Genomic DNA, 12,417 nt, shown 5'->3' on the forward strand with positions numbered 1-12,417 from the left:
CTTATTACACCTATTAGGATTTATTTCATTTTACTAGATTCATGACCATTCTTTATAATCGAAAATACTAGACGCTTTGTTGGTATTCTATCCTTCCTCCTTTAACGACTTATCCAAAAGAGAATAACACTCCTTTATGGCAATTACAAATCACTGTATAAAAATCAAAGGAGTCATCATGTATTTTTGCAATTGTCATAAGTTTGTCAAGTAGTAAATTAAATCATGTCATACTCAAACACAGCTGTACTTTCCCATATGATGTGGAGAGAGGCTATAGCAGCAACTCATTGTTTTGTGCAATATATATACAATATATAGCGTGCCATATACAACCGACCACTCTTTGCAAGTGTCTAAGGTTCCGTAACAGTTAAATTTGCCCCCTAACATGAAGGAGATCTGAAAATGGTACAGTGATATTCGTTTTGTTTGAAATCAATAGGTTCCAGGTTTAATTATTTTTTATTAGGACATGCATCTCCATGGGTTGTGCTTCTAATTCTCTATCTATCTCCTGGTCAGAAGACCAGAACTGGAATTAATCTAGACAAATATAAATTAAAGATTTTCAAACATTGACAAGCAAATTGTCTAGGAAAAGTTGAAAATTGCTACATTAATAATATCGACTGCCGCCACATACGCGCTCTTAAGTTGAGTGCGCAATGTCAGCATCTCATAATAGAGAAAAAAGTTGTCTCATAAGAAGCCAGAAGAACAAAAATCAAAAGATAACTCTAAATAATGTCTTCGGGTGCCAAAATATAGATGATAATATTGCGAGTCGATCTTAGTCTTAAAATACGGTTGTATTGTGCCCTTCAACGAATGGCTGATACTGACTCGTTTGTATATATGGTAGTTGGCGGATAAGTTCACCCCCATATTCTCGAAGAGGTGGTGGCTACATTGTTAATGGCTGGAGGATTTGCCATTAACCCAAAATTTTGGACCAAACCATGCGGCTTCATCACCATCGACGAAGAACCCTCGCCACCATGTTGACGATGATGATGATCTTCTCCTCTCAGTCCCAAAAAGTCTCTAGTGATCTCCCCCTCAGTCGACTTCTTCATCCAGAGGTCACCGAGATTCCCCTGCCCAAATCCTAAGCTGTAGTTGGGCGAAACCTTCATTGCCATTTCCATATCATTCATCCCGAGCTGAGTCATGTGATCGGCAATAGGTCCGCCCAACCGATTGGAGGTCGTGGCCCCAAGTGTAGCAGCCTTCTGAAGGAGCGCGGTGGCTGAGAGGTGGTGTGAGAAGGCTGGCGGTGGAGCCAGGAAGTTGTTTGGGAAATTGGGGTTTTGAGCATCGCCCTTCTGAGAGAGGCCGGGAAATGGGTAGTGTGATGGCGGGGTTGGGCTAGGGTTAGGGTTAGGGTTTTGGGGTGGGAAAGGGAAGAGACCAGATGGATTGTGGTGGTGGGAGGCAATCACATTGGGATGTTGAGGATGAACCATTGAGCTCCCCGGTGCAAGTTGGCCTTGTTGGTTCGCTAATATCAGCCTTGCGCTCTCTTCAGCCAAAGCGTCGCAAAAGGCTCGGTGGGTAATGAAACTGTCCTTCCTGGACATTATTCACAACAAATCATCAATTACAGGATGAACTTAATGTATATATATGTGCTTGAAGCGTCAGACATGCCGCCGACTTCTTCATTCTAGACTAGATACGGAATGATTACACGAGAAATGTAAAATGCAGCTTGATGCAAAGCTAAAAATCAATAATCCTGAAAGTGCGATAACCGGTCATATACTTGTTTAATTAGATCAATTGCAACTTTGTTCTTGCAATATCAATGAAGAGAAACGGATGATAACTATATTACCTTAATAATTGTTTAATTAATCTAGAATTGTTTCTGTATTCATTAAGATGTCACTATGCATGCAAATGTATTAAAACTGCTATATATATGTGTATGTATATCTGTGCCGATTCTTCTCGAGGCAGGTTCCCAAGAACATGTAAGAGAAAAACAAAGATGTGAGGATACAAAACATACCGTACTTATAGCTAAAAATCAATCACATTGGCTGTAAAAAGGAATGTAAAACGTTCGACAAGGTTCTAAGGCCGCACTTCTAGTCATGTATAACTAAGTATAATAACCATATTTCGACCTCTTAAAGCACCAAACATTTTCAATTTCTATGCACCGCGTATTCATATGAGCCTAGATGATACACACACGACATTGTGGTCCCCAGTTAATTGGATTAATTAGCTTATCCTAGACAATAAATTTTTCTTCACAAAAAGTGAGCTTTATATGGTATACATTATATTGTATGTGGAGAAAATCATTTTCTCAGACCAAAAGTTATCTTAGATTAACCAATTAGGACAAGGTCTTCACCCGGTCGAGAAATCCCGACCATTGCAGCAAAAAAAGAGTTATCTCAATATGACTCAGAAATTTGATTATCCAAAACAATTTCCCATTGATAATAGAACGATTTTTCTTTTGACAGATTATAGATTAAGGTAAATCAGAAAAAGGAAAATTGGGCTGACAAGTGCATCAACCCTTCATTTTGGAGCATAAAGTGTTTTTTTGAAAGAGAAAGAAAACTTAGTACATCTCCCTCATCATTACTTCTTTCTTCCTCCCCCCCATTGTCACCAATAACGAGAAATTGCAAAGCAAATGTACGTAGTCCATGCAAAATTTGCCGTCCCCTTTTTAAACTTTTATTTTTATTTTCGTTTTTTTGGTTATAAATGCAGATCAATTTTCACATATACCAATAGAAGGAAAAGAAAAACCATTCAAATTATAATTGCCTTTGCAAGTGTCAATGAACTCCTAGGATGTTTTGAACAGGCCAAAACCACGGGGTATGCTTATTTTTTCTTGGTGAAATACAGGGTTGATGTCCCAAAAATGGGTCATTTTCAGATTTAATACGTATTTTCGCAGTATACTTCTCGTGTCGTGAAATCAATCAGTTTACGAGAAGGTAAAATAATATCGAATTATTGAATTACCTGGAGAAAAGAGTTCCACAGTCACATCGGTACTCCCTTGTCCCACAAGTCTTCGAGTGGGCCTTCCAGTCCGACTGGACGGCGTAGACCTTGGAGCATTTTTCGCACTTCCACTTCCTCTCACCGTGCTTCCTGCAGTAGTGCTTCTTGATGCCAGTGAGGTCTCCGAGGGCCCTCGAGGGGTGGTGGTGGACGCAGGTGGGCTCTGGGCACACATAGGCCCTCTTCCTCACCAGCTGATCCTTTCCGTTGCTCGATCTCTTCTTCAGCTTCCACGGGAGGTTGTGGCCCCTCCGGTGCAGCTGCAGGTTCTGGTCTCTCTGGAAACCCTTGTTGCAGATCTCGCACACGAACCTGTTCGTCGCCAAGAGTGTCTTGGGGGACAGAGCGATCACCTCGGCATCAGGATCTATCACCCAAAACAGAAAATAGGAACCCAAGAAAAAAGACAAAAACCCTCGTGAGTAAGACAATTACAAACGTTAATTTAAAGATCGATCAGCTGACATGGACCGCATCCAGGCTCATCACGTGTGCTTTGACAAGCAGATCGAGCTGCTAGAAGCACATGCCAGTGGAGTACAGTCCAGGTGCAGGTGCAGTGAATTCCGAACTGATGGTTCTACCCACCAAATGAGCCTCGGAAGGAGTACGTCGGCTGCTCTTTCAGAGGGCAAGAGTTGAGAATCTACCTGGGTTACCGGGGAGGCTCCGTTTCTTCTTGATCTTGTGCTGCTGAGGAAGAGGAGGAGGAATAGCTGCTGGGAGGAGCTGAGGATTGTTGTCCTTAAAGTCCTCAAAGTCATGGATCAGGGCAGACGGCGTCGGTCTGTTGGCGGCGGTGGCGGCAGTAGTAGCAGTAGTAATCGAAAAAAGGCTGTTGCTGTTAGGTTCTTCGGACAAAGAAGATGAATTGGACGACATGGCTGAAGGAAACAACAAGCTCTCCATGGACTCACTCTCACAAAATTCCAAGAGATAAAAACAACGGAGACAGAGAGAGACAGACAGAGAGAGTGATGAAATAAAACCCTTAATCTAATAGAGAATTTTTTGTTTTGTAATTTGATGTGCCTCTCTCTTGTTTGCAAGCTTAGCTCCCTTTTAACCTTGGAGGAGTGAGACAACCTCAGAAAAGGCTACCCATCACAAAGGTTATCACATCATGGAATCTGGTTCCATATCTGTTAATTTTGACAGAGAAGTCGAACGAGAAAAATACAGTATCTCTCATTTTGTAAAGCCGCCACGAGATAAAAGAAATTATAAACCGGTCTGAAAGACAATTCTTCTGCTGTGCATATATATACACACATGGAATTAAATACACGCGACAAGGTTTTTTAATTACAAATTAATGAGATTTTCTGAGGACCCGATTCGTATATGGAAAATGATATCTAATTTATGTTAGATTCTGAGGTGGTTGTTGCATGCATGACAGTAAGTAAAAAAATGCATAAAACATGCGGAGCGTGTGGGTCCCACATAATTCAATGACGGTTACGGAGGGCAAATTAGGAAGGTGGTTTTGCTCTTAGTTAATTTGATTTAATGGAAGAGAACCCTAGGTGATTAATTAATAAGTGCAAAGAACACAGCTAGCATTAGGGGCAAAAGGAAACATGTTCCTCCCACAAACGGCCACAAGAGGGAAAGGCATTGTTCATTCATTGGATAGGGAAAAAGGGAAAGAGAGTAAGAGACCAAAACTCTCGTGAACAAGTGATGATGACGAAGAGTTTGTTTGAAATTATCGATCAATTACAGTAGAGAAGAATTCAAACGGAATCCGTATCTTCTACAAAATAATCTTACCACGCGGTCATATAATTTGTCTGTGTCACTGAAGTGGAATTATTAATTGGATCCCTTATTATTACCAGTTCATGCAATAATTTCTGTCAAACTTACTCCTTCTGTTTCTTCTCTCTATACAAAATCCACATGCATGCAGGGCTCAGAACTATTCAGTCAAACACGAGAATGGAAAAATGAAAGTGAATGATGTAAAACTGAACAGAGCCACTTCGTATCATGATAATAGAAAGAATATTATAGTTTCTCCCACATGCAATGTAGGATTTACATCCTGCAAGCAGCACATCCGACGTTGAGGTTCAATAATTTTTCTTTCTAAACTATTACTTAGATCAACCAATGTGGACAAGTGATTCGACATTTATTCCCCTTAAATAAAGTATTATATTTGAGTATTGCGAATTAAGAAAATCTACACTGGGAGTTCTTTACCTCTTAGTGGATGAACGTACTCGAACTGAATTAGTTGGGGTCCATTGAACTTCCTGTTATGAGGGTGCACACCGCAAAACTATTAATTAGATCATGATACGTTCTTATTTTATTAGTTAGTTTAATTTCCAGTATTAGCTCACCATATGCGTAGCCTCGAAGTTATGAACCCTTATATTACATATAAAGTCCGGTACTATCAATACGGTTCGCCAGAGTGCATACTTTTTTTTTGGTGTGCAATTGGTATTCCGAAGTACAATAGGCTCCGCTAATTTAGGATTGAGCTGAATCAGTCCATTAAAGTGTATCTATTCACTACATTCAAACTCGAAGTCTTTCATTAAATAAATTTTGAAAGAAAAAAGGAAATACAACCAATGCTGTTCCATTTTTTTTTAACTTTATGATGAAATATTGACCGTTGATGACGTGCATCGAGTGCAAGGACATCCGTTAATATTGCTACATGTATACGGTATACCGGGTGAGACCTATATACATATATGTATGTGTGTGTATATATAGATATCTATATTAATGATAAATTTTAGTCATTTACATATGTACCAAGAGAGGTGCGGGGCCTAGCCAGTTTCGGATAAGGATGGGGAAATAGGGAAAAGACTCCATCTGCCGTAAAATATCTAATCTAGTTAGAATCTCACAATTTCACGATTTCAAATCCAAGGCCAGGTCGAGCTAAATCCCTTTCCGTACGAGTATCTAATATCTACTCAAAACTGCTCCTTGAATACCAAAAAATACATTAATGAGTAAATATTGGTAATTGTCCAAATTAAATATTTGCTAGAGCCAAAACCTTTACACTGAGCGTACGCTCTCGATATCGTATGTAATGTAAGAAGAATTACATTCTTCTTCTGTTTTTTTTTTTTGGGTATAAAAGAACTCTCTGCTTCTAAATAAGTATATACAGTCAGACTTGAGTACGTTTGGGTGCCATTTTAGGCAAGACACAACCTCTTATTAATTACATTCTTGTCATGTACGAAGAATTTTTAGAAGATGTCGATTTTTCCAAAAGTAAAACTGCTGACTTCAAAGTCGTGTGGTATAGTAGTTTTTTTTTTTTTTATTACAAGGGAAGTCATGAACCTAGTACATTGAAATAGAAATCTTAAAAACTAATAAATAAGCACAAATAGTCTCACTAAGTGTTGAATTTGGAGTCTTTTGGTCACCAAGCGAGATGTGCGTCAATATATACTCTCTTGATTATGGTATAATAGTTTTATTAATGACCCAAGTCTCTCGCTAAGACAATTTTGCATATCCAACTATTACTTAGGATACAGGTAATATATGGATCACTTAATGCAATTTTCTCAAATTTTTTAGTTTTAAGTTGATAATGTTATTCAATTAATATCCAATAATTGAGTTTTTAATTTTTTTACATTACTATATAATGGATCATGAAATTGAAGTTTTCCTAGCTAATTTTTAAAATACTATTTAAGAAATAATATATTTTTCTGGAATTTTTTAATTTTAAGTAAATGTTTTCTGATAAATGCCGGCATACACAAATACATTTTAAATTTTCTAATTTTTCATGTTCATATGCGTATATACTATATGTTCAATTTTTTTACCAATTTTCCAAATGATAGAATCTTATTTATATTTTTTGAATAAATATTTTCTTACCAATTGTACTATCCATTGTTATCAAAATCGGACCGGCCGGTTCGACCGGGAACCGGCACCATGTCCGGTCCGATTCGCCTGAAAACTCAAAATGCACATTTGAACCGCCGGACCCATAGAACCGGCCGGTTTTGAGCAAAATTTTATTGAACCGGCCAGTTCTATGGGTTTTATGGGTTTACTATTTATTGTAAAAATTGTTTGGTTATGTAAAGATTTGTACTCATGACCTCTTACCTTTTATACTAGTATACTACCAACCAAACAACCACTACTTTCTTGTTCTTTTAACTCTACTTTTAAGTACTTATTAAAATTCAATATTTATTTTGAAGTAAGAAATATTAAATATATTAATATTTTCTTACACTATTCTCATATATTTTTGAAATCATCATACTTCTATCTTAATTATCATAATTTTTTTAATAATATGAATATTTACTTTATTTTAATTAAACGTGCGGTTCGACCCATCGAACTCCCGATTGGACTCATAAACCCATGAACCCATACCCCTTCCGGTTCATCATCCGGTCCGGTTCTGATAACACTGATACTATCCATGTATAATTTTTTTTAGTTTTATAATTATTTTTAAAATAAATATTTATCAAATCCGGCTTGATGGCCTCAAAATAACTAATTTACTTAGTAGAATCTAATTTTTAATTTTTACTCTTAAAACAATATTTCACAATCTGGAATAGTATTTAGTTTTATAATATTTATTTTTTAGATCACATATATATAATGTTTTAGTTTTAAATAAATACGTTGATAAGATGCAGTTATTTTCATAGTTTTTTAATTTGAAATTTTTATGTTCATCGGCATAATATACTATGCTTTCATTTCTGAGTAGTTGTAATATTTACATAATCTTTTTTGACTCTTCCAAATTTTCAAATAAATATTTACTACAAGTTCTGTCTAATGGCCTTCGAAGGTCCAGTTACTCAATGAAATTTTCTTGAACTTTTTTACTTTTAATAATATAATTAATAAATCTCGAATTTTTTGAATTTTCAATATTACTATTTAATTAATCACGGTTAAATAAGTATTTTTGGTAAAATGTTTATTTACTTAATATTTTTGAAATTTTATTTTTATGTTTATCTATGTATATATTCCATACTTTTAAAAATTTTAAATGATAACTTCTTAATGCATTGAGTTTTCAATTTTTCAGATAATTATTTTTTATTCGATCTGTACTATTTGCATTTTTTTTATTTTATAAATGAATATTTTCTTATACAATGTCGTTATATACATAATTTTTTGTGAAACTTATCAAATGTACAATCACGTTTTATATAAGAAATAGAAGTGAAAGACTGTCATCAACTGAACTTCGAAAATACTAGGTTTAGAGAGAGTACTGGGGGCATCGTATGGGCAATTTTGTTTTATGTACGATGCATGGATTAAAGAACTCGTTATACGACCATAATTATTTGTTGAATTAGTTTTTATTATTCTGTCAATTCTTGCATTATGATTCGTTTTTTAATTCTTAATATTTTTAAATTAACATAACAAAAAAGGACAGACTTCATTTTACATGATACTTGAATACTGTAAGTCATAAAATTTGGCATACTATTTTGAGCGATATGACTAGCTCATAAAATTTTTATATCCGCGCATTATGTCCTACTTCTGTGCAATTATCACTCTTATTTGAATTTCTTTGTCTAAAATTAGAACTTTAATTTGCTATGCAATTTCAGTAATTTTTTTTTGTTACAAAGGAGGCCAGTACAATGAAAGATTAACCTTAAATAGCTAATAAATAGGTACTAGTAGTTTTATTAGGTATCAAACATGCGATCTCTAAGTTAACACGCGAGGGCGTGCACCATTGCGCTACAACCTCTTTCGGTATTACTTTCTGTAGATTAAGTCACAAAGAAAGTTATATGCTATGATTACGCTAGTTTCTTATTAAGAACTCAGTAATACGATAAAAGAGCAAGGCGTTTTGGGATAGACCTGAAATTATAATGTTGTCATGAACTGCAAAAAGACAGACACTAGATATGAATGAAACGAAATAACGAATGCTCAACAATGGGCGAATAAATATATGTGTATATAATTTATATATTTATGAATGGTAAAAATGGAATAAAAATACATACTTTTAACAATGAGAAATTCCGGAAAGATCATATGTTGCTTTTTACCATCGCTAAATTTTTATTTTTGTTAATTTTGGATAACCGATCGTATTGTGCTCTAAATATATTTTTCGTTGATTTAAATTCCATCATTTGGTGAATTATAATGGGTGGATACTTGAATATTGGCCATAAATTTTTTTTATTACCATTTCATTGGATTTCCGTTTTATTCCAAATAGGGAACGTAGTATTTCCCATACGTTTATGTATACTTTTACATTAGTATGAGCAAAAGATTTCGCATGGCACATATTGATGACATCATAGAAATTATGGCTATGTTAAATAATCTTTGATTATGAAGTTAACTATCTCGCCCCTGGGGGGAGGAATGACAGTATGGTAGCTTCCCCATTAGAATGGCTTTTATTATACTAGTTTAATAGCTCGTGCAATGCACGGGTTTACTTAGTAATTCTAAAATAAAATAATACTTTTCAAACAATATTTTGATTTCATGATTTTGATATTTTATATTTTTCTCCCTTTTCATTATCCTAGTAACTTTTATAACTGAAAAAGCATATATATATATATATGTGTGTAAATTAATAATAAGTGTATAATATTTAATCCCAATAAAGATATTAGTCCATTGATGCAAATTTCTGCTTCAAATTTTGAATTTTTATGAACTAATTTTATTCCTTCTAGTTAAAATGATTTTGAATTAAAAAACTGTTAATATTAAATATAACATTATTGTTTAAACCACTAATTAATAATGACGATAACATTTCATTCTATTTTCTTTTGAGCTGAGCACTAGTAATAATCATTATAAGTTCTTGGTATAATATTGTACGTATGAATCATAAAATATTTTATTATGTTTATCTCCATATATTCAAGTCAAATTACAATTTTATTTCAATTAATACTTCCCATTAAATGCACAATTCTTCTTCAATATTTAAAATATTTTAGAGCATGAAATTAAATTTAAAATATATTTATTTTTCAGGAGAAAAATTTCAACATTTATATATAAATTATTTTCTAGAGAAAAATTAAAGTTTATTAATATTTTATACAAAACAAAATTAATTATTTATATTGATATATTTAATGTATAATAAATGCTCCTATTCTCCTTTAAAGTTTATATATGTTACACATATTAAGGATGTTTCGATTATGTTACAAGTTTGAAGTCTTTTTGATATGGCCTACTGATATGTTTTAGTATGTTTATATTGAAAAAAAAATACATATACGTCTATGCTATGTGAATTTACTCATTTTGCTTTTGGAAAAGTTTCTGCTCCGTAACAGATGTATTAGGAGATTCCATCTTTGATAGTGTGAATCGTTCTCTTATTGATGTCTGGTTGATTTTCGGGTTATAAGAGAGAGGGTTCACTTATTATTGTTTGACGTTTTTGTCCTAACTAGCCCACTAGCCCTGAACCGAAAGTGTGAGTATCGAGGATTCTTTGTTTTCTATCGATCGTTATCATTTGATATGAAATTTGGCATCCTCAAATGATGTAGTTTCAGAAATTATTAAGTATAAGAAAAACAGCTAGTTTTAGTCCTCAACTTCATGCCTTCGAATGTGTCCCGTTTGCTTCTATCATGAAACATGAAAGTTATTTCCCCCTTCAAATTACTGTGCTCTTTACTGCCACTATCACGCGTCATTTTTCTTTTCAGTTGACAAGCGAGAAGAAGCCAAAAGACAGACGAATTAAGAAATGAAAAGTCAGGCAGGGTATGCAAGTCCCTATAATATCTCCTAATAAGATATCCATGTTGGAAATTATAGATTGCAAATTCATTGGATTTTATTAATGGGTCACTTAGTGTGATTCATGAGTACTTGGACAAATTCGGGTTACGAAATGAAGGTTCATTCATTCAATGGATACATTTGAGTGCAAGATAAGTAATGTATATGGAAGTGTCTACATTAATTAAGTGTTCATGTAAGATCATTAATTGCTTATCCATGGGTGATGTTCCATCTAAGAGTTATGTCTAATACAAAGGGTTCTGACTATTCGATAGTGTTCATTGAGTGCATATAAATAGAGACGCTATAATGCTCAAATGATTATTAAGAAAATTACAGAAATCAGAGTGAGAGTTAGGGAATTCCTCGATTTTGCTAGTTGAAGGAATTCATAAGGATTTGTTGTATCCCGGGAGGACTTTTGCCTTAATCCTCTAGTAACTTTGTGTGAGGGCGAATAGTTCTCTTTGGAAAGCGTTATTCGTGCCTCGAATCCTATTGTGTTAACTCCACATTGCCTCCAGATCGATCGTCTCCACCCATTTCCCCAACAATCAAAGAGAACTATTTTGAGATGGCGACGGAGGTTATCACTGCGTTCAAAGTGATGAACCAAGAGTTTGTGAAACTTAATCGATTTGACGGCACAAACTTCAACCGCTGGAAGGATAAGATGTTGTTCCTCCTTACCGTCTTAAATGTGGCGTACGTTCTGGACCCGAACCTGCAACCCTTGGAGGATCCCGCCCCCGATGCAACCCCCCAGGAAATCGCAAAGGTGGCCGAACTCAAGAAGAAGCACGAGGAAGACAAATTCACATGTCGTGGACACATCCTCAACACTTTGTCCGATCGACTGTACGATCTCTACATGTCGATGCAGTCCCCGATGAAGATATGGAAAGCTCTTGAGGAGAAATACAACACCAAGCGGCAATGTATCGATAAATTTTTAATGATGAAGTATTTCGAATTCAAAATGCTCGATAGTGTCCCTATCATAGATCAAGTCCATGAACTACAAATCCTTGTAAGTAGGCTTTGTGACCTGAAAGTTATTATTCTGGAATCGCTACAAGTCGAGGCTATCATCTCAAAGTTACCCTTGTCTTGGAACGATTACCGGAAGAAACTCCTGTATATGATGGAGGAATTCACTGTGGAGAAAATATTTAGGCATTTACGTATTGAAGAGGAAATTCAGAAGCGCGATGCGGTGTATCTTCCCCAAGGTTCTAAAGTGAACCATGTGAGTAAGTCCAAGAACTCTCGGAAAGGCAAGCGAAAGGCTACGTCCGAGACCGAAGACACGTAAGACAAGAAGAGAAAGTCTCGCAGTTGCTATCATTGCAATAAGAAAGGGCACTACATTAAGGATTGTAAACTTCTCAAAAAGGAGAAAGATGCCACAGATTCCAAAGCCAATGTGGTTGAGGACATGGACTTTGTAGCCATGGTTACAGGAGGAATCAAGAGCTTGGAGATTGATATGATTACCGAACTCAACATAGCCATGACCGATAAGTCCTATAATTGGTGGCTCGACTCCGGAGTTACTGT

At 35.2% G+C, this 12,417-nt stretch overlaps 2 protein-coding genes across 2 annotated transcripts; one reads left to right on the top strand and one right to left on the bottom strand.

The window, feature by feature from the left end:
* Positions 1-590: 590 nt before the first annotated feature.
* Positions 591-4,268, bottom strand: LOC116215890 (protein indeterminate-domain 12-like). Its single transcript, XM_031551700.1, has 3 exons — positions 3,696-4,268; positions 3,004-3,412; positions 591-1,575 (listed from the first exon to the last, which is right to left on the bottom strand). The coding sequence occupies exons 1-3, from the start codon at positions 3,952-3,954 to the stop codon at positions 879-881; spliced, it is 1,365 nt and encodes a 454-aa protein (XP_031407560.1). The 5' UTR covers positions 3,955-4,268; the 3' UTR covers positions 591-878.
* Positions 4,269-11,431: 7,163 nt separating this feature from the next.
* LOC116188810 lies at positions 11,432-12,172 on the top strand. Its single transcript, XM_031518281.1, has one exon. The coding sequence runs from the start codon at positions 11,432-11,434 to the stop codon at positions 12,170-12,172; it is 741 nt and encodes a 246-aa protein (XP_031374141.1).
* Positions 12,173-12,417: the final 245 nt, after the last annotated feature.

Source organism: Punica granatum, chromosome 8 (assembly GCF_007655135.1).
Source record: "Punica granatum isolate Tunisia-2019 chromosome 8, ASM765513v2, whole genome shotgun sequence".
In the NCBI taxonomy this organism is placed as follows: Eukaryota; Viridiplantae; Streptophyta; class Magnoliopsida; order Myrtales; family Lythraceae; genus Punica; species Punica granatum.

Coding starts and splice junctions, on each gene's coding strand:
- LOC116188810 (XM_031518281.1), top strand. CDS start 11,432: ATGGCGACGGAGGTTATCACTGCGTTCAAAGTGATGAACCAAGAGTTT.
- LOC116215890 (XM_031551700.1), bottom strand. CDS start 3,954: ATGGAGAGCTTGTTGTTTCCTTCAGCCATGTCGTCCAATTCATCTTCT. Junction 3,413..3,695: donor GAGCCTCCCCGGTAACCCAG/GTAGATTCTCAA, acceptor TTTGGGTGATAG/ATCCTGATGCCGAGGTGATC. Junction 1,576..3,003: donor TGTGGAACTCTTTTCTCCAG/GTAATTCAATAA, acceptor AATAATGTCCAG/GAAGGACAGTTTCATTACCC.